The sequence below is a fragment of the Ursus arctos genome, unplaced genomic scaffold (assembly GCF_023065955.2).
Source record: "Ursus arctos isolate Adak ecotype North America unplaced genomic scaffold, UrsArc2.0 scaffold_3, whole genome shotgun sequence".
NCBI lineage: Eukaryota > Metazoa > Chordata > Mammalia > Carnivora > Ursidae > Ursus > Ursus arctos.
In genome coordinates, this window is record NW_026622985.1 from 19,593,816 (window position 1) to 19,620,120 (window position 26,305).

Here is a 26,305-nt window from a genome sequence, read left to right on the forward strand (position 1 = left end):
CATTTAATAGCAGAATGAATGGAAATGGTTATTAAAGAAACCGTGAAGATCCAATTGGGGAGGTAAGGGAAGAATCAGAAAAGCACGGTATCCATAAGCAAGTGAGAATACAGTGTCAAGCAGGAAGAAGTCACCATCAGTGACATACGCTGCTGAGACTAATGAAGAAAGAAGTTTCACAATAAATTTGCTAGATTTTTCAATAAGGAGATAGTCAGTGACCTTCAAAAGAACAGTTTCAGTAAGATACTGGAAATAAATACAGCTTGTCTGGCCCCCGAGCCCATGGGCTTAACCGCTACATTAGTCCTACATTTTTATTGCTTGCCTAAGAGATATGGTCCTAGAAGAACTAGGAAGGGAGAAAGCAGGAGATCTTGAAAGAGGCTGAAAAAAAAAATACAAAGATGCCAAAATCCATTTCATAGCCCCTCATCTGAATCTGCCTCCTCCTATTCGCTAACCCCAGATCTAAAAATAACATGTGGCTCAAGTAGCATCAGTTCTTGAAATGTCACCTGAGAACCAGGGTGAGTCAACAGAAGGGCAGGTAACTCAAATCCACTGAGAAAGGGGGAATGAAGGGGGTGCTGCCACTGGAAGGCTCAGGTGTGACTTGGCTATTTTAAGTCACAGTTTGAAGATGATCCATTCCCTCCTACCAGCCCTAATGACCTGGCTGATACCACTGTCTTTAAAGATTAACTACAACGCTTTGGAAGCCAGGTGGTTTCAGCCACAGCATGGACACTACTTCACGTTTGCAGGAAGTTTACAGGACAAGTGATACGCACAAGAAAGGGCAAAAAGATTGTGGAAGGATTGAAAGAACGGGATGGGGTTGGGTTTACCGTTTTTCAGGTAAACAGACTTAGGGAGGGAGGATATTCTTCTGTGATAATCCCAACTATAACACCAAAGAGAAGATCTTATGCTAAGAAAACCAAATAACTATGTATAGTATTTATTGGGTTTGTCGTGGAGAAATATTCACAGGAATTACAAGTTCATTGTTTAAAGAAGAGATTCTTCAAACTTGCCTTGGTACTATTTATCTCCATTGTTACTTCCAATTTTCCAGTATCTTTTAAAAGACTTTTTGCAAGCATTCATATTACTGAACATCTTGTTAAACATTTTCAATCAGGTCAAGGAAGCCTTAGACTTCTCTTCCATATCCATTTTCTCATGCATCATTTTGATACTTTGAACATCATTGCTATTACTTTACCAAATTCATGTTGGTCTTTCAGGACAACAGAACATAAAACAGTTTTGTCTGGTATAGACCATGGTACTATGGATTTTCACATACTGAATATATCAATATTTTCACATTACGTTAAGACAAAACATAGTTCCATTTCCACTACAATGAAGAATAAAACTACTTACAGAAATTCTGCATTCCAGCTAAGCGTTCTCAGTTGTCAACCTTGTTGCCCAAGTTTTATTAGAGAATTTGAGATTTGGGGGTGCTTTGTACATATTGCTATGTATGGATGCTTAAGATTGCTTTAACAAATATAAGTCATTCTCCATTGAGAAGGCATTTTATAAATTATAGGAAATTCCTTTTATTTGAAGGATGGTCCAATGTATTTGATGTTCTTGGTGGGTCTACTCAGGACACTGTAGTTTTTTATTATCATTACTAATTATAATTATCAGCAAAAATAATAAACCCTTATTTACCAAAACAAGGATAACCATTTTCTTTTCTTTGTAATCCTCGAATCAAAATTTTACTCTGAGTTTGAAGGGACCACAGATTATTTTTGGCTCACATTTATTTATTTAAAATCTAAACATACAAAATTTAAGAAAATAGCAAATGATATTTCAATATAATCATCATGCAGCTTCAACTATTATTGATTTATGACCAGCCTTGTATCTTCAATAGCACCACTCACTCTGGACCCCCTATTTTGAAGCAATTCCCAGACACGTCATTTCAAGTGTAAATATTTTAGTATGTATCTCTAAAAGAGGACTTTAAAAAACATAACTATGATACCATTATCCCACCTAAAAATTAACAACAATTTCTTATTCAGTATATTCTTATTCAATATTTACTTAGTATTCAGTATTCAAATGTCCCTGTTTGTCTCATAAAACATTTTATTCTTTTTTTCAAATTAGGATACAAATCAATATAACTGGTTGACATCTCTCTTAAGTTTTCTTTAACCTTGAGGTCTCCCTGTTATCCTTTTCAGATGAAGACTAAGACACAGAGAAGTTATATGATTTTCCCCGTAGACACACAGTCAGTGGCTGAAGCAGGATTGTACCAAAGCTCTCCATTTGTTCTCTATCAAAGAAGGAAGAAAGGCCATGTGGGGTGGCTTGTTTAAATTCTTCTATTGCTAACTCTGTAACGTGCTTTCCACCCTAGATCCAGAGAGGTATCGTGAAGGATCTAGGTCACTTTATAAAGATACCTTACCTTTATCACATTTGTTTGGGGTCATAACCTGTTGTCCAAACACTTTCTCCTCTCAGACCCCAGTGTTTTGTAAGAAATTTAAAAGAAAGGAAAATTAAATGACAGTATATATTCTTTCATGGGCAGGTTAATGTTACCTAAGAAATCCCAAAATGTTACAGTCGTTCAGTGTCCTACAAATCCCTAGTGTTAATTATAATCATTGAGGGAATTTTCTACCAAAAGGTCTGGGATGCCTAAATTAAGTACCCCCAGCTAGCTGTGAAATCTGTGGTTTTCGAGGCTTTACCTGCCATTCAAGACAACCAGGTTTCTCAGTAACACATCAGCTCCAGCAGGAGATAATAGTTCTGGAGCCAGTTCTACACTAAGAAGCCATGGAGGCACCCTCCTTGACTGGCAGTCCTTAGACCTATGAAATGAGTCAGTTGTACAGAGAAGTTTCTAAGAGTCATCTTCTCATTTCCACCTCAAAACTCAACTTCCTTCTTTTGTTCATACTTCAGTGTCTTCTTCATGAGGATCTCCCCCGGAGGAGGGATCCCCTGGCCGATGGCCCGTCCCTGTAGAGCCCCTAGCCATAAGTAATTCATTCACACTCCTGGTACCAAAGTTCAGGCCTCCTCTCTAGTGCCCACTTTTTCCTCTAGCTCTTCTCTGTAGGTCATGGGCTGTGACCCATGAGTCCACTCTGTTCAGCTGTGCTCATCTATGCTTCCTCCCAGGTATACACCTACCAGTGGGATTGCTGGGTCATAGGGTGACTCTTTGTTAAACATTTTGAGAAACAAGCAACCTGTTCTGCCCAGCAGCCACACTAGTTTGCATACCCACCGGCAGTGTATGAAGGTTCAGATTGCTCCGCGTCCTGGTCAACACTTGTTATTGCTGTCTTTTTTTTTTTTTTTTAAAGATTTTATTTATTTATTTGACAGAGATAGAGACAGCCAGCGAGAGAGGGAACACAAGCAGGGGGAGTGGGAGAGGAAGAAGCAAGCTCATAGCAGAAGAGCCTGATGTGGGGCTCGATCCCATAACGCCGGGATCACGCCCTGAGCCGAAGGCAGACGCTTAACCGCTGTGCCACCCAGGCGCCCCCTGCTGTCTTTTTTTTATTACAACCACTAGTGGGTAGGAAGTTGTATCTCATTTTGGTTTTGATTCGCATTTCTCTAATGACTAATGATGTTGAACACGCACTTATCAGCCGTTATCTCCCCTGGAGATATTCTCTACTTTTGTCTGACGCAGAAAAATAGGCTCATAGAGGAAATTTTTTTCCAATAGAAAGGCAGAACCTTGGCTGCCAAGGGAAATATAGGACACATTTTGAAATGGGGCATTGCAGAGCCTCTAACTAGACACAGAGGGCCAAGGGCTTCAGCTATGACGTTAACTTGCCAAGTCAGGATAAATAGATTTGGGTGTACACACAGCAACAACACATACAATCCATAGCTAAACAACTGCTCATATTTAGGGGTCATGGTAGGGATAGGATGATTTTGTGCAGGCTGAGGTAGTTTTGAAGGGTTTACTCATTGAGAGTACATTATAGTAATGAACCAAGAGATTCTTGCCTTCTCTCAGTTTCATGAGTGAATCACTGTGACTTAGGGCACCGAGCTTCAACTTCTTCATTGGGAGTAAGAGAGTTGGCTATATTTACTAGTCCTAAATATTTTATGTATTTCTGAGAGTAAAGGAAGCATCAAGGAAGAACGAAAATGTTTTTTTAAAGTTCTGTATGGTTCCTATCAAAGGGCTTTTTCTCCTGGTGATGACGATGACAATAAGGACTTCATAGGTAGACAGAGCAGTCCTGGAAAAAAGAGTAGCTACAAAGACTCAGAAATGTGTATAGAAACCTATTAAAAGGTGTGGAGGCAGTGTGGGGAAAGGTTCCCTGGGAGAGCAGAGATGGAAGGAACACTACTGAGGGTAACATTTTTTAACTTCATAGCAATGGACATTCAATTATTAAACAACACTTATGGAGCACTTACTATGTGCACTTGATGGAGAGGAAATGATATAAATTCAGAAAAGAAGCAAAGGGAGACATTTCAAGGATATGGAAAAGGAGAAATATGCTCTGGGGCCATTTTCCCCCCAACTCCAAGAAGCAGCAGCTGGTGGTGGCTGTCATTATAAGGAAGCTTCAGGATAAATGATGACACCTGCCAAGGGACTTCACCAAGACACTCTCTGGTCTTGGTAAACACAAGCTAATTAATTTTCACAACACCCTTGTGAGGTGGGAAGTAGCATTTTCGTAGTTTTACAGATGGGGAAGTGTCAGCACGTAAACATAAATGATTTGGCCCCTTTATACAGAAAAGTTGTGACAGGGCTAGGTATAAAAAGTCCTAGAAATTCAACTTCCAGACCTTCATTTTGCAACTTATATTTCAATTCATCCCCTTAGTGAAAGTGTTTCCTTTTCTTATTAGATAATATTGGATAGTGTATTTACTCCTGTTTTGTGGGTACATAATTAGTAAGTGCAGTTATTCCCAAGAATATAAAATCATCGCATTTGAGACAGGGCCCTAGAAATCCTCTAAGTTAATCCCCTCATTATTTATGTTAAATTATGCACCACGGACATAGGACTGACTAGTGCCAGAGTACAGATTAGCGTCCTTAAATATCTGTACTCTTAGTGGCCAACTCTGGTTTTAGTACATTCTGCACATGGTCTCCCACTGTTTCCTTTTCTGTGGAATGCCACAGAGTTGTACAAACTGAACATGTCATGGTTGGAAGTCCCCATAAAAGCTATCAACCCCAACAATGCGTCTGGCTCTTAAATCTTCTCTACAGTCTCTCTGTTAAATGGCTGCCCAGACTGTGATTCAACACAACCAACGTTCAGAAAGCCACCCCCTGCTAGGCAGCTCATGCCACCTCTCAACTGCTGGGAGTTCTACTCCCCCTTTGACAGCCATCAAATCATTGTGCCCTCCAGCGCTGACCCCCGGTCCCTGCCCACCCACCCTAAAGTCATCTCTTACTTGATTCTAACTGGCCATCTTTATTGCTGTCAACTTACTGTTCTTTCAGTAAATGTTTACAAAGTCCTATATGTAGGTGTCACCAACAAAAAAATGATAAAGAAGGAGAATAATCCAACAGAGGAAACTATACATAAATAAGCCCTCTGAATAAAAGGTGATAAAGGCTTTGATGGAGCATGATAAAACATTAGGGGAACAAAGATTACTTGCCTATCCTTTATAAGCACTGGAGATACGAAGCAGTATTCCCTGAAGGAATGCCCTTCAGAAGTTTATAGTCAGAAAAAATAAGAACATAAGTGTTGACTTGTTATTAGAATCCAAGTAACCATGTGCTATGGAGATATGATATTCCACTATGTTATTTATAAAATGTTGCTGCATGTAAACAGGCATAACTGCTAATAGGTTTCATCCTTAAGAAGTAACTGAGCAGGGGTGCTTTGGTGGCTCAGTTGGTTAAGCGTCCGACTCTTGATTTTGACTCAGGTCATGATCTCAGGGTCATGAGATTGAGCCCTGGGTCGTCTACATGCTCAGTGAGCAAAGTCTGCTTGTCCCTCTCCCTCCCCCTCTGTCCTTCTCTTCCTCCTACCTTCCATCCTGCTCAGGCCTGAGTGCTCTCTCTCTCAAATAAATAAATAAATCTTAAAAAAAAAAAAAAAAAGAATTAACTGAACAGCACAACCACTGACTTGCACAAACCCAGGGGAGCATCTTCTCCCTGCTTACTGTGAGAATGGTGGCCCCTGGATACCAACTCCCTGCACCTTTTTTTTTTTTAAGATTTTAATTTTTTTGAAAGAGAGATTGCAGGCAATCAGGAGTCAGACGCCCAACTGACTGAGCCACCCAGGTGTCCCTTAACTGCCTGTACCTATATAAGCACCTACTAAGTGCTAGGCACTGTGCAGTGAGGGTCTAATGTTGAAAAAAAAAAAGGGAATTAACGCTGTTCTCTTGTAACTTATTCTTCTGAGGAGCAGTCAGACATTAAAGAATTACATATGCAAATAAATATATAACTACAGTTGTGATACATACTATAAAAGGAAAAGAAGAGTTTGCTCTGGAATAAACATGATTTTTTTAAAGGGACCCAAAAGAAAATTTCTCTGAGGACCTAAGACTGCCTCCGAGACCTGAGGCACACATAGGGGTAACCAGGCAGAGAGAGGAAGAAAACACAGGCAGAAGATGGGAAAGAGTGTTGTGACATGTCATGACATAAGTATGTGAACCCATAAAACAGGGGTGCCAGGCTGGCTCAGTTGATGGAGTGTGAGACTCTTGATCTCAGGGCCGTGAGTTTGAGCCTCAGGCTGGGTGTGGAGATGACTTTAAAAAATAAAATCTTTTAAAAAATGAATCCGTAAGACAAAACTTGCTTTGGCTAATTATTTCATCTACGGGTTTCTGAATGTTCATGATCACTTGAGCCTTGGGCACTGCTTGGATTTACTGCCATCTAGTGTCTCTGAAAACATAAGTTTATTTGTGTTTCTGAACAAGACACTTCCTAAAACTGTGCAAATGAGCAAATAGATTTCTGCTCCTGGAATGGGAGAATCTCTGTTTTGATTTTATTTATATTGCATTCGAATTAATATAAAATAAGCCTAGACTTATTACCCTCTCTCTTTTCTCCATCCAATTACCTAGGGTTTTATTGATCCCTCTCAGTTACACTCTTACTGTCTTCTTCAGACTTTCATTGTGAGAATTCCTCACGAATGCTATGTGAGGTAGACCAGTATGCCCACTGTGCAAAAGTGTCTCATCTTCAGGAGCACATAGGAGTTGAAAATGAGCCCATATCTTTGTTCCCCTAATGTTTTATCATGCTCCATCAAAGCCTTTATCACCTTTTATTCATACTTTCTGAGTCAAATGCAGAGCGGTTGGGGCAGCTCCCACACAGGCATCTTTCCCTAATTTACAAATATAACTTAGCAGCAGCCCTGGTGTCCCTCCAGAATGGTGCCCCCACAAAATTGAGGGCTCGATGTTCACTAGGCTACTGGTCAGGATAGTTTGAGTTTCTGTTCTGGTCTGTTTTTACAAGGCTCAGAAAGATCATCCCAAATATATTCTCAAGCTGTTGCAGTTCAGTTTGATCTGGTGTTTGTTAGTCAAAGTTTTGCATAGCCAATTGCAATAGTGAATGCTTTTCTCAAAACATGAGTTAGGGATGTACCCGCATTTTTTTATTTTTTTATTTTTTTATTTTAATGTTTTTTTTTATTATATTATGTTAGTCACCATACAGTACATCCCTGGTTTCTGATGTAAAGTTCGATGATCCATTAGTTGCGTATAACACCCAGTGCACCATGCAGTACGTGCCCTCCTTAATACCCATCACCAGTCTATCCCATTCCCCCACCTCCCTCCCCTCTGAAGCCCTTAGTTTGTTTCTCATAGTCCATAGTCTCTCATGCTTCATTCCCCCTTCTGATTACCCCCCTTTCTTTTTTTTTTAATTTTTTTTATTATATTATGTTAGTCACCATACAGTACATCCCCAGTTTCCGATGTAAAGTTCGATGATTCATTAGTTGCGTATAACACCCAGTGCACCATGCAATACGTGCCCTCCTTAATACCCATCACCGGTCTATCCCATTCCCCTGCCCCCTCCCCTCTGAGGCCCTCAGTTTGTTTCCCAGAGTCCATAGTCTCTCATGCTTCATTCCCCCTTCTGATTACCCCCCTTTCTTTATCCCCTTCTTCCCCTACCGATCTTCCTAGTTCTTATGTTCCATAGATGAGAGAAATCATATGATAACTGTCTTTCTCTGCTTGACTTATTTCACTTAGCATTATCTCCTCCAGTGCCGTCCATGTTGCAGCAAATGTTGAGAACTCGTTCTTTCTGATAGCTGAGTAATATTCCATTGTATATATGGACCACAACTTCTTAATCCATTCATCTGTTGAAGGGCATCTCGGTTCCTTCCACGATTTAGCTATTATGGACAATGCTGCTATGAACATCAGGGTGCATATGGCCCTTCTCTTCACTACGTCTGTATCTTTGGGGTAGATACCCAGTAGTGCAATGGCTGGGTCATAGGGTAGCTCAATTTTTAACTTTTTAAGGGACCTCCACACTGTTTTCCAGAGTGGCTGTACCAACTTGCATTCCCACCAACAATGTAGGAGGGATCCCCTCTCTCCACATCCTCTCCAGCAATTGTTGTTTCTTGCCTTGTCAATTTTTGCCATTCTAACTGGCGTGAGGTGGTATCTTAGTGTGGTTTTGATTTGAATTTCCCTGATGGCTAATGATTTTGAACATTTTTTCATGTGTCTGTTAGCCATTTGTATGTCATCATTGGAAAAGTGTCTGTTCATATCTTCTGCCCATTTTATGATTTGTTTATTTGTTTCTCGCGTATTGAGTTTGAGAAGTTCTTTGTAGATCTTGGATACCAGTCTTTTATCTGTAGCATCATTTGCAAATATATTCTCCCATTCCGTGGGCTGCCTCTTAGTTTTTCTGACTGTTTCCTTGGCTGTGCAGAAGCTTTTTTTCTTGATGAAGTCCCACAGGTTCATTTTATCTTTTGTTTCTCTTGCCTTTGGAGATGTGTCATGAAAAAGGTTGCTTTGGCCGATGTCGTAGAGGTTGCTGCCTATGTTCTCCTCTAGGATTTTGATGGATTCCTGTCTCACATCGAGGTCTTTCATCCATTTGGAGTTTATCTTTGTGTGTGGTGTGAGAGAGTGGTCAAGTTTCATTCTTTTGCATGTAGCTGTCCAGTTATCCCAGCACCATTTATTGAAGAGACTGTCTTTTTTCCACCGGATGTTTTTTCCTGCTTTATCGAAGATTAGTTGCCCAAAGAGCCGAGGGTCCATTTCTGGGCTCTCTATTCTGTTCCATTGGTCTATGTGTCTGTTTTTGTGCCAGTATCATGCTGTCTTTGTGATCACAGCTTTGTAGTACAGCTCGAAATCCGGCATTGTGATGCCCCCAGCTTTGTTTTTCCTTTTCAACAGTTCCTTGGCGATTTGGGGCCTTTTCTGGTTCCATACAAATTTAAGGACTATTTGTTCCAGCTCTTTGAAAAATGTCATCAGTATTTTGATCAGGATAGCATTGAAAGTGTAGATTGCTCTGGGTAGCATGGACATTTTAACTATGTTAATTCTTCCGATCCATGAGCATGAAATGTTTTTCCATCTTTTTGTGTCTTCCTCAATTGTGTCCGCATTTTTGTTACAGCCTTCCACGCGCTTGTTCACATATACCAGAACACATTTTCTTTTCCACTGCATCCTTCATTATAATTCTCTTGTTCTTCAAAGGTCCCAAGCCACTCGTTTCCGTTGGCATCAACCAGCTCCTTTCGACAAGCAGCAGACATGGGCCATAGATAATGTCTACATCGGGGACGGCTGTATAGATATGTGTGGTGGCCACGGAAGGTGCATCCAGGGAAGCTGTATGTAAGTACATTGTTTCTTCTTCCTTCCATAGGAAGATCCTGACTCACATTCTAGCCAGGAGATTTTTCCAAAACTGGATTTGTAATCACTCCAAAGCTGCCATCGGTCGTACATTTCTCTTGGAATCTGATATTGAGCTAACTGAGGAGTTTATGGATATTGTATCTTCCTTCTTGCTTAGAGGTTAGAAACTGAACAATAGCCATCTTGTCAAGAGAAAGGTGAATTATCATCAACTGTATTTTATTTCCTTCTGTGCTCATGAGATACACCTGAGCCCAGAAAAGGACATTAGAAGAGGTTCAGGAATTTAGTATATTCTGACCAAAAGTAATATGTCATAAGTATTTTTCTCACTTAGGCCTGAATATATGTAATAGATAATGTGTTACTTGTGGTTGAATTGGTATTCCCGTGTGGTTTGCATAAGAAAGTTTTTAAATGCCTATTCAACTTACCATCAACAGAAAGGCCTAGTATTTTACTTAGAGAGCCTTAGCATCTTTGGAAGGATCTAAATAAAGTGTCCGTGTGTGTGCATGTGCGTGTGCGTGTGTGTGCGTGTGTGTGTGTGTGTGTGTGTGTGTGTCTTGTGTTCTACAGGCCTTTGTACTTTATTTTCAAAGATTTTACAGTTTGATAGGATAGTATGAATGAAGATGTTGATAGGGAATTCATACCCCCTTCTCTGCTAATCTCCGAACACCTGGGAGGTCTTTTCTTTGGTTAGTGATTCTAGCCCATATCCAGAATGACCTCTGAAACCCCAGAGCCGCCAGTCCTACATTCACATTTCCTCCCACATCGAACAGGGAGGTCCGTCCTTCGGTCAGAGATGGCAGATGCTACCCGAAGTACCCACTGCCCTTTGGAACATGGCATCTTGGATTCCTAATTGACCCAAAACCTCTTTGAAAAGACCAATTTCCTAAGTTATTACGACCTACCAATTCAGTTTGGTAGCCACAATTTCTTATCAGCTTTCTAGAGCTGTGTCATGTAGAGACAGGGCTCTAGTAAATTCTTTGAAGTTGCTTCTTTCCCTGTAAGCCCAAGTCACTACCTTAGGAATGCCTAGGGGCACTTAATTCACAGATTATTTCTAACCTAAAGCAAGCACTGTTAAGAAAAGCAGATGAATTCTGGAAAGCTCTGTGAAGATAAGTAAGCTTTCATCATCCTGGACTAGGAATAGCAGCTGTCTTCACTAATTTGAGAACACGATTGTGGAGGTTTTGTTTAATGTTGACTTTTTCCTTTCTTTTCTCCATACCCAGCTGTGACGAGCAGTGGGGTGGCCTATACTGTGATGAGCCCGAGATCTCCCTTCCAACCCAACTCAAAGACAACTTCAATAGAGCTCCATCCAGCCAGAACTGGTTGACTGTGAACGGAGGGAAACTAAGTACTGTGTGTGGTGCTGTGGCTTCGGGAATGGCTCTCCATTTCAGCGGGGTGAGTATTTGGCTACTGGTTATTCATTTCTGCATCCTCTGAGTTTCCCCCAAAAGAGTTGAGTCTCTTTTAAAGTTTAATTGACAAATCAAGATGCAGAATTAGACACTCTAAATGCACAACCCTGATGTGAACTTGCAACTTCATACAAATCAGAAAATACTAATTATTTCCAACATTTTCCCATCACAAATCAGTTGAGACCACTTAATTATGCAAGGTAGTATCAGCACAAGGCATATGTAAGTACACATTTAAAAAGGACTTAAATGAATTTTCATCCAGGAGAGTGCTTGCCCAGTGTGCTAGCGTCTTGCATCTGGATGATGCTCTAATTGAAAACTCTTGAGCTTGCAACAAATTTGGGATTTAAGGAGCCAAAAATCAGGAAAATGAGCTTCAGTGTTTCCTGAATTTATTAACAACACTTAATTCTCTCTCCAAATTATCAAAGAAAGAATAATTGTCAGTAACGACTAGATATTTTTATTTATAGCAAATTATTTTGTGAATGACAGCAGCAATGGTAGAAAATTTTTTTGATGGGGCACCTGGGCGGCTCAGTAGGATAAGCGTCTGCCTTCAGCTTAGGTCATGATCTCAGGGTCCTGAGATCCAGCCCTGCATCAGGCTCTCTGCTCAGTGGGGAGTCTGCTTCTCCCTCTCTCTCTGTGCTCTCTCTTTCTCTCTCTCTCTCTCTCTCTCATAAATATATAAAATCTTTACAAAAAATTTCTTTGAGAAATTTTATGGTCATTCTGATTACTGCCAAAGACGACATGTTTAGAAATAGAATTTTTTCAATACCATAACTAAATACCCTTCTTAAGCAATTTAATTTTTAAAAAATTACAACTTCATTGTCAGGTCTTTATTTCCCTACCATTCCCTATCTTAGAATTTGCGTTTGTGCCAATAAAGTGTATTATTTCTATTCAGTGTTTTAGCCAACAGTAATACAGGATTTCTATAATCCTCAATGCTAAGAATGCAGTGTTTACAATACTCTTCCTAGTGTAGATAGAACTGAAAAGGCCTAGTTTTCCGGATATGTTCTGTCTATCTGTCTATCTACACTAATAAATTAGTATAGATGACACTAAAATCAGCTATAAACATTTAAATAAAAATCATTACTATTATCTCTAATTAATAATTAAATTGTATGAAATTCTTAGATGTAGTCATTTTTAAATTTCATATTAAAATAGTTATCTCAACATGTTCTTTTATTAATAGCTATTACCTTTTAAAAAATCTAAAAATGCCTATGAATAACCGGAAACAGTTTAATAAAACAGAACAGTTACTTTAATTTCAGCTCTCCTATTGCTTATAAGAAAACAAAAGAAAATCTCCTTAGAATACATCGTCCTTTGTAAGTAATTTCTAATAATGAAATCTCACAGTTTAGCAAATATTTGCTGAGTACCTGCTTTGTGCTAGAGGCCATGCTGGGAGCTAGGCTAATGCGAGAGATGATCCAAACACCAGAAATACAATACCATGGAACTTGTGTTACAAAAGAAATATGAAGAGGATGGAAGCCAGAGAAAACCTCTAACCTGCAATATGATTCTTTATCACTGTTTTGTTGGATTCTGCTTTTCTCCCTTAGGGTTGCAGTCGACTGCTAGTCACCGTGGATCTGAACCTCACCAATGCCGAATTTATCCAATTTTACTTCATGTACGGATGCCTGATTACACCGAACAACCGTAACCAAGGTGTTCTCCTGGAATATTCTGTCAACGGAGGCATTACCTGGAACCTGCTAATGGAAATTTTCTATGATCAATACAGTAAACCTGGGTTTGTATTCTACTTTATCTTTAATAATGAGTACATTGAGCAAAGATGGCTGATGAGGTCTGCCAGCTTCAATCATGGGGACTGCAGGGAACCTCGAACCATACCCATTGGTAGAGATCCATAAAGATAAGGTTTCTGAGATGGATAAGCAGCTGATTGGGGGTCTTATTTTAAGAACAGCTAGTTTTTTAATTCCAGAATAAAGTAAAATATGCTATCACACTGCCAGTTATGAATAGACCCTGTGCAAAAACCCATGTGAATTAACGAATATATGGCAATTAATTTCAACGACATTTTGGGAAAATAGAAACTGGAAGATGATTTATTTATTTATTTGTTTATTTATTTATTTATATAGTGTTCATTCCATTTTAGAGAATTGAGGACTTGGAAATACACACAATAAAATGTAAATATCCTTTAGAATCCTAGAGCCTATTTTTTAATTACTTATTTGAAAACCCTCACAATGGGTTTAACAGACACAATGTGTGAGTCACCTAAATATACATATTGTCAAAGGGCAAAAAGCAATCAATATGACCAATGAGAAAAGTTAAAAAGATCTTAAAAAACAAAAGAGCATATTTATTAAAGTGGAAGGAGAAGAGAGTAACAGAGAAAGAAGGTTGGAGGAGAGGCAAGAGCAGAGCAGAGGGGAAGAGAGGTGAAGGGAAAGGAGGAATGAACACGGCCCAATCAAAAAACATAGAATAATTAAAAGCACCCCAAAAGGAAGACAAAACATAGATAATCCCTTGGTGCTAAAAATTAGGTAAAATAAAAACAGTTAAAGAATCTTATAGATGGTCATTTAAATTCAATGTATCTGTTAAGAAGAGGTTCAGTTGTGAATAACAGAAAACCCCAAGTAACTTAAAGGGTTTTTTTCTCTCTTGTATAAATTAGATCCAGAAGAAAGTAGCCCAGGGCTGCTACAGCGGCTGCACAAGCACCAGAGACCCGGCTTCCTTCTACCTGATACTCTTGCCACGTTCAATACATGACCTCTATTTCGTGGCCCAAAAGGGTGACTCTGGCTCCTCCACATTTCCGCGGGCAGGAGGGAGGATGGGCAAGAGGGGCGTGCTGTCTCTCTTTAAGGACACTTCCTAACAGTTGCCCCTATTTCCATTCACATTTCAGTAATCAGAACTTAGTCACAGAAACACACCCAGATCCAAGGGAGTCTGGACATACCATCTTTACTCTGGTTGACTGTTCACCTCGCTAAAAAGATGGGCTTCTATTATGAAGGAAGAAGGGGAAAATGGCAGTTGAGAAAATGCCAGCCACAAGCAAACGTTTTAAATCCTGCACTTGCATTAAAGTTGGACACCAATAAAGGAATCCAGAGAAGCTAAGAGGAACACAGAGTAATAGTGCAAAAAACATGCTCATCTATTAGTAGACAATAATAGATAAGCCAAGTAAACCTTTCCTTAGTCTTTATGAAGAAAGTTATAAAGACTGTCAGCTATGAGTTCCTGAACAATTAGCATAATATACAGAGAGAAGGAAGTTAATAGGATATAAACATAACTATCTGATCTATTTTACTTCTCTTGGGGAGAAAAAAATTGACCAAAGTAGGAACAGTGGTCATAATTTATTTAAACTTTCGACAGCCTTAGTTAGATAAATTTTCACTCCAAAGGTTTGTAAAATGTAGTTAAGGATTTATCAGAGAAAGGAAACTAATTTAGAAATAGGATAGAAGGGGAGCCTGGGTGGCTTAGTCGTTAAGCGTCTGCCTTCGGCTCAGGGCGTGATTCCGGCATTCTGGGATCGAGCCCCGCATCAGGCTCCTCTGCCAGAAGCCTGCTTCTTCCTCTTCCACTCCCCCTGCTTGTGTTCCCTGTCTCGCTGGCTGTCTCTATCTCTGTCAAATGAATAAATAAAATCTTAAAAAAAAAAAAAAAAACAGGAAAGAAAAAAAAGATAAAGGTCATTGCTCTGGGTAAAGAAGTCTGGTTGTATGTCCCTCCAGAAGCAGATAGATTTCTGATATTATTTGATGCACTTTAAAACGTTAAACATGCCGGGGCACCTGGGTGGCACAGTCATTAAGCATCTGCCTTTGGCTCAGGGCGTGATCCCAGCGTTCCGGGATCGAGCCCCACATCAGGCTTCTCCGCTAGGAGCCTGCTTCTTTCTCTCCCACTCCCCCTGCTTGTGTTCCCTCTCTCGCTGGCTGTCTCTCTCTGTCAAATAAATAAATAAAATCTTTAAATCAATTAATTAATTAATTAAAATAAAATGTTAAACATGCCAAATCAATGCAGATAAGTTATAGAAAGATCTTACAAGGTGAGCATACAAAAAGGGGGCAAGAAGAGGTGCAGATGAACTTCAAAATTGAAATGCATGGGGAAATAAACTTTGGAAAAGATTATTTGCCTAAGCATTGATGGTCTCCAGAGTGCCAGTAACTATACAGGTAAGGATCTAGGATTCACAGTCTACACTTTCCTTGTGTACCCTTTGGTACACAAAATGCATCTTGGTCTTAGGGTTCACAAAATAAGGACATAGTCCTAAAAATATTTAAAATTCAAGGACTGAAAATCCAACCAAAAGCATCCTCAATTTGAGTGGATCTTGATTGGTCCCCATCTGGATTATGGCCTACTATTCTGGTCTCTATACCTCAAGAAAGACATAAAAGAGAAAAAAGGGAGGAAAAATAAAACCAACAAGGAGATACTATGTAAATAAAACTAAAATAATGAACCCTTTTCAGTGTGAAAGACAAAAACTAAAAGGGCCACCATCAAAGTCCTCAACTTAAGGGTTCTTCACAGGATGAATTTGAGCTTACTGGCCCTGTCTTGGCACACTAACACTAAGAGGCAGCATTTAAAAGTTAAGGAGGAGAGGGGCGCCTGGGTGGCACAGCGGTTAAGCGTCTGCCTTCGGCTCAGGGCGTGATCCCAGCGTGATGGGATCGAGCCCCACATCAGGCTCTTCTGCTGGAAGCCTGCTTCTTCCTCTCCCACTCCCCCTGCTTGTGTTCCCTCTCTCGCTGGCTGTCTCTATCTCTGTCGAATAAATAAATAAAAAATCTTTAAAAAAAAATAAATAAATAAATAAAAGTTAAGGAGGGTAAATTAGCATGGATAAAAAGATGGGAATTTATGCAAAGGAGATTAAACCACAGGAAATTATTTTCCCCAGCCAACTTCATGGTTGTGAATACAAGTTCAAAAGGGTTTGATACATTCTTGGGCTTTAAATGCATAATTGCGATTAAGGGGTATTTGAGACCTCATGTCTAGCTGGTTATGATTCATATTGGAGCATGGAGTCAGATTTGTTCATGTCTGTTCTTAGTGACTGGGTTGGGGACAGCATACTGGGCTTCTTAGCACATGGTTCTTATTTAGTATTTCTTAATACATTGTTTTCAATGAAACATAAAGACAAAGCCAATGTCAAACTACAGGCAACTGGTAAAGTAATTACAAAAAAACCTGCTATCAAGCGGGGAGCCCAAATGTCCTGCGACAATCCCAGTGTCTAAAATCTAAGCAAATTGCTGATACTCATGGAAGTAGAATGAAATCCAGGTGCCAGGGGAAGGAAGAGAGGAAACCAACCTGTAGGAGACAGAAAAAAAAGTTAGTCTTGGCTTATGTCTACCAAAGTGCATATCCCTAGGCCCACAGATCTAGAGATGCCCCGCGGCAAGCAGAAAATGGTAAAATTCCTTTAAGGCCTACCAGGGACAGTTAGAATAAGTAGGTAGTTCCAGAATTCTCGAATTTGTTCACATTCCTTTTCCCCAATTTAGGGACTCCTGGACCCTCATAAACTCAAACCGGTTTATTATGGTTTTTAAAAACTAAAATTTTAAAATTTTAATTAATTTTTAAATTAAAATAAAATTTTAATTTTTAAATTAAATTTAAAATTTTTTAAATTTTATCTCATATCTTCCCCCCACCCACCACATGATTGTAACATCTTATCTCTTGTTGTAAATCTTTTACTCACATGAGATGTTTGACACAATTTCCCTCCCTCACCCCCATCATTTTCTCACAGATTTGTAAATATCCTTCTCCCTCCTGATGCTAAAGAGATTGCTACTCGCTTCCGCTGGTGGCAGCCAAGACACGACGGCCTGGATCAGAATGATTGGGCCATCGACAATGTCCTTATCTCAGGCTCTGCTGACCAGAGGACTGTCATGCTGGACACTTTCAGCAGCGCCCCTGTGCCCCAGCACGAGCGCTCCCCTGCAGACGCCGGTCCTGTCGGGAGAATTGCCTTCGACATGTTTATGGAGGATAAAACTGCAGGTACATTTTTCCCTAATGATAAATAAAAATCCAGAAATGTAGTGTAGACTGGGGTCCTTTCAAAAAAGTAGATTGTGAAGCCTCTTACAGATTCTTAAATAGTATAAAAACTGTGAAAAGGCTTTCACCCTCTTGTTTCTCTCAAACTTCCTGGCTTATGTTGTAACTAAATCTTTTCTTTCATTCAAACAGCAAGAATGTTTTAATAAATAGCATTCTATAATAATACCTTTTTTTTTCTTAGAAACTCTTCATTTCTATGTTTCCTATATTTTCTCCTTTGGGTAGAAAGCCAACATATCCTAGCCATTTTTTCTAATATCCTAAGACAAGTGTCTTGTTTTGCTACATGTCAGATGCCTTTGGGATGGCATTTCATGTTTTCGAGAGTGTCTAAAGACCCTGCTGATTACTCTTCATTCTCTCTCGAAGTAGAACAGTGATGCTGGTGAACTAGAAAAGATGTCTCCATGCTATGCTCATTTTTAATGTCTTGTTTTTGTTACATTTCATTGAAACTCTTCTGGTCACCTTTTTTAAAATGGTGTCTTCTTTCAAGGTTGTGGCTTTATCGTGCCACATCCTTGCTTATACTACAGAAAACATGGTATCCTTAAGCAAAGTAGTGATGTTTAATTATACAGCTCCTATCAACACTGCAAGTGTTGTCTGAAAGAGTTATCTGAAAATCGTTCTCTGAAGAAGGTTATTAAGGAGATTGACTTACACAGATCTGATTCAGACCTTGACTAAATTATTCATTTATTTTTTTCCCTGTGTGAGTTTCTGGTCAGAGAATAATTGATTCACTGCTTTTGTGTAAATAAAGGCACATAGAGATTATGTTTTCAAGTACCTAAAATGCGGTTTTTACTTTCGGCTTGGTTGGTGATGTACAATTGAAGAATGGTAACACTGGTTTTCTAGACACTGTAATATCTACTTACAGAAGTAGTTTCTGAAATTTCAGAAGAGATTGATGAGGTAGTTGATTAATGTACACCTGCTTTTATCAGGGTTGCAGAGTTCTGGCATGAAATAAAACATGTTCCCCGAATAAACTGCTGTGGGATATTCTTAATGGAATTCAAGTGTCTATGCACTTTGACTCTTGAGTAGTAGATGCAGGATTAAATGTAGCTCCAAATCCCGTGAATCGGGATGGGATTTGGAATGAAAATTAACAGGTAATGGCAATGGCATTGTGTTAGCCATTTGAACCCAGATGTAAACTGCTTGTTCTGTGACATAGATTAACGCTCAGACGAACTCCAAAGGACACAACACGGTGAAGGCTGAGTTTCAGTTACATTGTTCGGTCCCTCCTCTGACTCCTCTGAGGCCATCCAACTCTGTGACTTGCCCAGGGACCCCAAGCCTCTGATTGTACCCATTCATCTCCATCATAAATGCTAGAGTTGACCAGGAAACTTTCAGAGAAAGAGACCTATAAAATGAGAGTATATCGTGCATTAGATGCAACTTATGGCTATGTTCCATTCCTAAACTTTCTGGGATAAAATCATGTTAAAAACACCTGTTTCAAAATTGAAAGGACATTGTGGGCAACGTGTGTGCGATTGAGAAACAGAAGGAGAGACAATAGGATGTACTTTCACTAATCAGGTCATAGTCTTGCTGCCTACGTTTTCCTTAGACTCTTACAGGCTTGTTTTTAGTCACTTTGTTGAGGTATAATTGACATACAAAAAGCTGTTGATTTTAATGTATACAACTTGATGAGTTTGGAGATAAGTGTACACCCATGAAACCATCACCACAATCAAGGTCATAAATTGATCAATCACCTCCTAAAGTTTTCTCACACAGCCCCCCCCCTGTTTTTTATAACCTTCTTAGCAAATTTTTAAGTATACAATACAGTATTGGTAACTATAGGCTCTCTGTCACACAGTAGATCTCCAGAACTTATTGCCCTCTATTCCTGAAACTTCATACCCTTTGACTGACACTTGTCTATTTCTCCCTCTCCCTAGCCCCTAATAACTGCTATTCTACTCTCTGGTTCTATGAGTTTGACTATTATAATTTGTTTAATTACCCAGATGTCACTACCAGAATTTGAGTAGAAATAGCTAACTCACTTTGCTATCATATTACTAAAAACTCTTTGTCCTTCTTTAAATCCTGACTAAAAGTTAAATATCTATCAGAAAAGAATTGGTATAGGGACACCTGGCTGGCTTAGTCGGAAGAGCATGTGACTCTTGATCTTGGGGTCATAAGTTCAAGCCCCACATTGGGTGTAGAGATTACTAAAAAATTAAATAAATAAACTTAAAAAAAAAGAATTGATATACATGTCCCTCTACTTTTCATTTATAATACATACAATATACATTTTTTCTAAATGTAGACTTACAATGTTGGATAGTAGGTGTATCTCAACCTCCTAGTATCCATGTTCCTAAAATGATATGCTTACGTTAGTGTTTCACGTGTGAATTGTATATAATGTAAGAGAGATTTCTACTGAAAATAATATGAGATCTTGCTTAAAGTGAAAGTTTGCTTCAAGTAATTTTGCCATAACTTTGTCATAAATTTTTTTGTTCATTTAAGTGAATGAGCATTGGCTATTCCACGACGACTGCACGGTAGAAAGATTCTGTGACTCCCCTGATGGTGTCATGATTTGCGGCAGCCATGATGGAAGAGAAGTATACGCAGTGACCCATGACCTGACCCCCACGGAAGGCTGGATCATGCAGTTCAAGGTGAAAATGTTATGGTTACATAAATAACCATCCACTAGCAATATAAAAATGAAAAAGGAATATATAGAGACAAAGATCAGACAACATTTCATTGACTTAATCTATACTTTGAAAAATAAAATGTAATGTTTTGGTAATGTACATCTCAACTATATATAACTTCATGATTAAAAGTGATTAAGATGATTTTACTTCTGAACTATGCCAAGGTAAAACTTTCATAAATGTGTTTCTGCTCGGGATTAAATACTGATAGAGCAAAATAATGACAATAAAAAGGTAGGATACTGATTTCAATTCCCAGAGTCTAAATCATTATATGGCTTAGCCAATTTCTTCCTTTAAGAGGAGCTTAAAGCTCTTATGGTTATAACTACTTTTTTTTTTTTTTATGAGAGCACTTTAATATTTCTAGAGAAAGAAAATTCTAGAAAACAAAGGCATGATTATAGTGCCAACATCAGTTTTAGCCAAGATTTTATGTCAACCAATTTATTTTATGTCAACTAAATTATGGTCTACCTCACTCCCACTGTATTAACAACAAATGTCGCAGTATGCCTATCTGCGTCAACCAAGGGTATTGTGCCTTATTAAAAGTACCTTCTGTTATCACTTCATTGCATCTTACTTGTAGTCGAAAGTGATTTATGGAGAGTCATAAATTGTACAACAAAATAGTAAACTTGGAAAAGCTGTTAGCAATCCTTCTTGGTCAAGCATTCTGCCAAATAGAAGTGCCAGACCATTAGCACAACAAACAACAATTTGTAAGAGTGGGCCCAGGCCTTCCAAGGCAATCGGCCAACCATGGCAGAAGCACAGCTTTCAGCTTCTCTCCAAAGTCCCTGCACAATATATTTGGCACTTTCTATAATTTGTCACCTTGGGCAACCACCTCAACTCCCCCGTCCATCAGCAGCACAGATAATGAACCTGAAAATACAGGATAGATGTGGGGCAGCGTCTGCGTAGGGACCAGTAACTTTCTTGTTGCCAAGTCCTTAGAGCAGAAACATGTAATATGGTTTTAATACTTTAACAATATTTCTTTTCTGTGTATTAGATCTCTGTTGGATGTAAAGTATCTGAAAAAGTTGCCCAGAATCAAGTTCATGTGCAGTATTCTACCGACTTTGGTGTGAGCTGGAATTATCTGGTCCCTCAGTGCTTACCTGCAGACCCCAAATGTTCTGGAAGTGTTTCTCAGCCATCTGTGTTCTTTCCAACCAAAGGCTGGAAAAGGATCACCTACCCACTCCCTGAAAGCTTAGTGGGGAAGTAAGTAAAAAGTTAAAATAAAGCCTGGTTCCAAGCATCTAGAAGTTCATTAGGGACACCTGTTGAGCCTGAAATTTTGTGTAATTGTGGGTAAAATGCTCTCTTACCCTAACTCTAAAGGTTCTCCAATTGGTGACCTCCACGATGAGCTACCTTGAAGAGACCTCAAGTTCTAATCCTCAGACTTGGGCCTTGGCAAGCCCTTCCATTTCCCAGGCTTTAATCTCTAAACATGGGGACATAACAATAGTGATAGTCTTAAGAGCCACATGAAAAGGTGTATGCTTCCCCATGGATCTTGTAGACTGTGGTCCACCATGCATCACATGCTTTCCGTATTACTGCCTTGTCACTCCATAGATGGAGCCAGGAGCAAATCCTAACTGGTCATGCTATTTGTACAAATCCTAATTCTTCATGCTATCTGTGCAAGTGTGGTTTGTAGATTTCATTTTTCTCTTACCAAATCATTACTTTTTGCACCTGCAGTGAAAAGTCATTAGCCTGGAGCAGTGGTGAGCCGAGATGATTAAACTGTTCTCTGAGAAGTCTGTGGATAAGTTAATTTAAAGCAATTCCAAAAGATTTCCCTTTAACTGTAAAATTAGGAAAAAAAGATACACTGGAGAAAATGGCAGGCATACCTCCACCATACGAATCTTAGAGCCTGGCTAAATGCAAAACCATCTTATGAAACAGAATTATGATATATGACAAGAACATATAGAGGTGCTTGCACTTGGCTTTTCCAGCGTGCCATAAATATCATTTACTACATGATCATTCACTGTTTCCTGGAACAAATCTAAAGGGCTTCGTCACTTAACTTGCTAGGAAATTAGATCAGGATATTTCCTGCTGCAGGTAACAGAAAACCCAATTCAAAGGACTCAATTAAAAATGAAATGTATTATATCTATAATGAAAAAATCCAAAGATAAGTGGACTCTAGCATGGGTTGATTCACGAGCTCAAGAATGTCTTCAAGGACATTGTTACTTCTTTCTTTCTTACTCTGACTCTTGCTGCACTGTTCACACATTGGTGTCACACTCAGCCCTCATGAACATAAATGGCTTCCAGAAAACTGAAGCAGAACGCATCCTTACCTATGTAAGGTAGGTAAGAGAAAGGAAGAGAAAGAGTTGCTTTTCTTTCAGAGCCATGGCAACCACCTCCTCGCATCCCAGTGGTACGAATTAGCTCAAGAAAGCCCATCCCTGACTCAGTCAATGGCTAGGGGAGTTATCTTACTCACACAACTCACCTGGGGTGAAATGGGTGCTGGGTAGACACCACGATGTCATTGCTTCATTTTCCCCCCTCCCATCCTCTCTCTTTTTTTATAATGAGGTATAACTTACGTTCAGCAAGGTGCACACATCTTAATCGTGTAATCCATGTAGCCACTACGTAAAACAAGATACAGAACATTTACATCACCCCAGAAAGTCTCCTCATGCACCTTGAACTCTTTACACCAAAACAGTGCAGCATATTTTGATATAGGGTTAATTATGAGGCTTGTGTTTTCCCCAGAAGACAGAGAAGAGCAAAGATGAAATCAAAATCTCGGGGAAATTGCCCTTTAAAAAACCCTTTCACAATTGTTTTCTAATTAGCGGAGCTGTTCTGAGAATATTGATTATCTTTGGGGATTCAGAAGTTGCTGTTTCCTGACCACCTGAGGGCTGTGTGCATGCTGACAAGTCTCTCTGTCAGAGGATTCACTCACCTTCTGTACAATCTCAGAAATGCAGTTACTGGGTCTAAATGGCGACACAACCACTGGACTCCAGCTCATAAGCAACTTCATGTATAATAGTTACAGATTTGTGTCTTAAAATGTTCCTATTACTTGAAGTAGAGATTCCACTGCATTTTCATTTTGTTTTACAAGTTTGCTTACAGATCATAAAATTTAAATGAACCTAGCTTTAAATGTCCATTACTAGAAATAGATAATGATAGTCAGAAAGCTTTTTTTATTAACCCATTTCATCCTGCAAGAGTGTCTTAAATTTTTTTCCGCTCTTGAGCACTGAATGTACATGTAGGAAAATGGACCTGAATAAAATTAACTTTGGTTCTCACTCCTTTGCTTTTGTGTTGTCAATAGTCCAGTAAGATTGAGGTTCTACCAGAAGTACTCAGATATGCAGTGGGCAATCGATAATTTCTACCTGGGCCCTGGATGCTTGGACAACTGTAGAGGCCATGGAGATTGCTTAAAGGAACAGTGCATCTGTGATCCGGGATACTCTGGGCCCAACTGCTACTTGACTCACACTCTGAAGGTAACGTTGAAGCCCCCGAAGGAAACATTTACTCGCACTGCAGGTCATGCCTGAAGAAACATTGTCAGTGTGAGACTAATACTTTAGAACAGCATTCTTTGGGGACCCCAGTAAATAAATCCTTCAGATGGCAACTAAAGAATGTCTTAGGTTTCTTTAGATACAAGAATATTAGGATGGCCTCTAGTACAATTTATCAGTTTATAAAATAAACCCAGACTGTGTCAATGAAAGAACATAAATACTCTGCTTTTTTTAAAGCAGACTCCTAATTTGAAATCAATATGAAGTCTTCACTTTTTCAGTAGATGTACTGTTTGAAGGAAGATGCTGATGTGAAATGAAGCAAATAACCTACATTTATTATCACAGAGAAACAAATTTTCAAAAATGACTGAACAGTACCTGAAATTTTTTACTGAATTATAATTGACATACAATGTTATTTTAGTTTCAGGTATGCAACACAGTGGTTGGTCAATTCCGTACATTACTCAGTGCTCACCGCAATAAGCGTGGTCCCCATTATGTCACCATCCAAAGTCATTACAAGATTATCACCACCTGCATTTTCGTTCAGAAAGTTCAGTGTTCTGATGTGCTGACTGCTGAAATGTGGTTGTGTGTTAAGAGTGGAGAGGTCATTCTTGGAAACTTTAGCTGTTACATCATTATTTAACGTGTAAAGTAAAGACAGTTGCCCACGCAGCTGCCATATAAGCATTTTATTTCTGTGAACAAATATAGTACATTCGTCATTGCAATTACAGAAAAACGACTAAGCCAAAAAAGCACAAGTGGCTGAAATCAAACATGTAAGTGGCAAACTATGTAAACCAAACCCATTCTGTCATTTTTTTTTCTATAAGACACCAACAACTTTGACTAATGAATCATCGAACTTTACATCAAAACCCAGGGATGTACTGTATGGTGACTAACATAATATAATAAAAAAATATTATTATAATATAAAAAAATAAAATAAAAAAGATACCAACAACTCTGGAATTAAAAAGTTAAAAAAATAACATTGGAGCAATGCTCACTTGTGTCTGAAGCTGTTGGTCTCTCTGTTATCCAATGAGGTTCTAACATGAGAATCCTAGCCACAGACAATAAATTAACTTAAAAAAAATCTAGTTTCCTTCCTGAACATTCAAATTTCATTAGTATTCTTCAGTTGGATAAGAAATTATACAAGTCTATATTATGAACTCCAATCAGACCTAGAATTTCTTTTTTTTTTATGTTTTTTTTCAATGTTTTTTTATTATATCATGTTAGTCACCATACAGTACATCCCTGGTTTCTGATGTAAAGTTCAATGATTCATTAGTTGCGTATAACACCCTAGAATTTCTTTTTTTTTTTTTTTTAAGATTTTATTTTATTTTATTCGACAGAGATAGAGACAGCCAGCGAAAGAGGGAACACAGGCAGGGGGAGTGGGAGAGAAAGAAGCAGCCTCCTAGTGGAGGAGCCTGATGTGGGGCTCGATCCCATAACGCCGGGATCGCGGCCTGAGCCGAAGGCAGACGCTTAACCGCTGTGCCACCCAGGCGCCCCAACACCCTAGAATTTCTAATAAGCGTTTACATGGTTAACGGTGCATGTCTTCTGACTCTTGTGTTCTTACGGGTAAACCTCCATTTTTAAAATTGCATTTATTTGCTGGGGCGCCTGGGCTCAGTCACTTAAGTGTCCAACTCTTGATCTCAGTTCAAGTCTTGATCTCAGGGCCGCGAGGTCAAGCCCTGCATTGGGTGCCACGCTGGGCGTGGAGCCTACTTTTAAAAAAGTGCATTTATTTGCTCACATCAGTAAGGGAAGGTAAGACTGACACGTGCCTACATGACCATAACTCTAAAGATGATTATGTTCTGAGCTTCAAGAAAGTCCATTTAAACCATTTTAACTACACAGTAAGATACCAACTAGACAACTCATCTAAAGAAATGAAAAAGTGCAGGTTTTCTATATCGAGTTACTGCAATTGAAGTTTTAACAAATTGTTTTCATGATACATCATTTCTATCATTTAAGAAACAAAAAACGAAAGCATCATACCTCAACACAGTACAAAACTATTATGGACAAAATGAATAGAAAAATCAAGGTGTTTACAATGATGCGAGGGGATGAAATAATTTTGCATAAAATGCAGCCATAACGAACCCTAATATTTTAGTTATCTACTCTCTTTGGAAAATAGACTCTTCCTGGTTGTTGATCATTCTTAGTTAGAATAAACTGGAGACCTGGTAAAATATTCTGTATTTTGAGTATTCCTCATCATCATCCTGAATCTTGACCCTGGTAAATATGTAAAACCTGACTTCCAAGGTTGATTTTCTTTTGACTGCATACAAAAACTTTGGTTTCAAACGTCCCTGCCTAACCATATAGACCTTCCAAGTTCACACTGTCCCAGAAGCTAAAGCAGTCTCCAGAGTGGGGGGGGCACACACTCCTGGGGAAAAAC

General features: G+C 39.1%; 1 protein-coding gene across 1 annotated transcript in view; it reads left to right on the plus strand.

The window, feature by feature from the left end:
• RELN (reelin) overlaps positions 1–26,305 on the plus strand; it is a 476,703-nt gene that overhangs the window by 422,094 nt on the left and 28,304 nt on the right. The window contains exons 47-53 of the mRNA XM_026503988.4: positions 9,790–9,930; positions 11,208–11,385; positions 13,004–13,197; positions 17,248–17,504; positions 20,088–20,242; positions 21,309–21,523; positions 23,643–23,820. Coding sequence (XP_026359773.3) covers positions 9,790–9,930; positions 11,208–11,385; positions 13,004–13,197; positions 17,248–17,504; positions 20,088–20,242; positions 21,309–21,523; positions 23,643–23,820 — 1,318 coding nt within the window. The remainder of the gene's footprint in view (positions 1–9,789; positions 9,931–11,207; positions 11,386–13,003; positions 13,198–17,247; positions 17,505–20,087; positions 20,243–21,308; positions 21,524–23,642; positions 23,821–26,305) is intronic.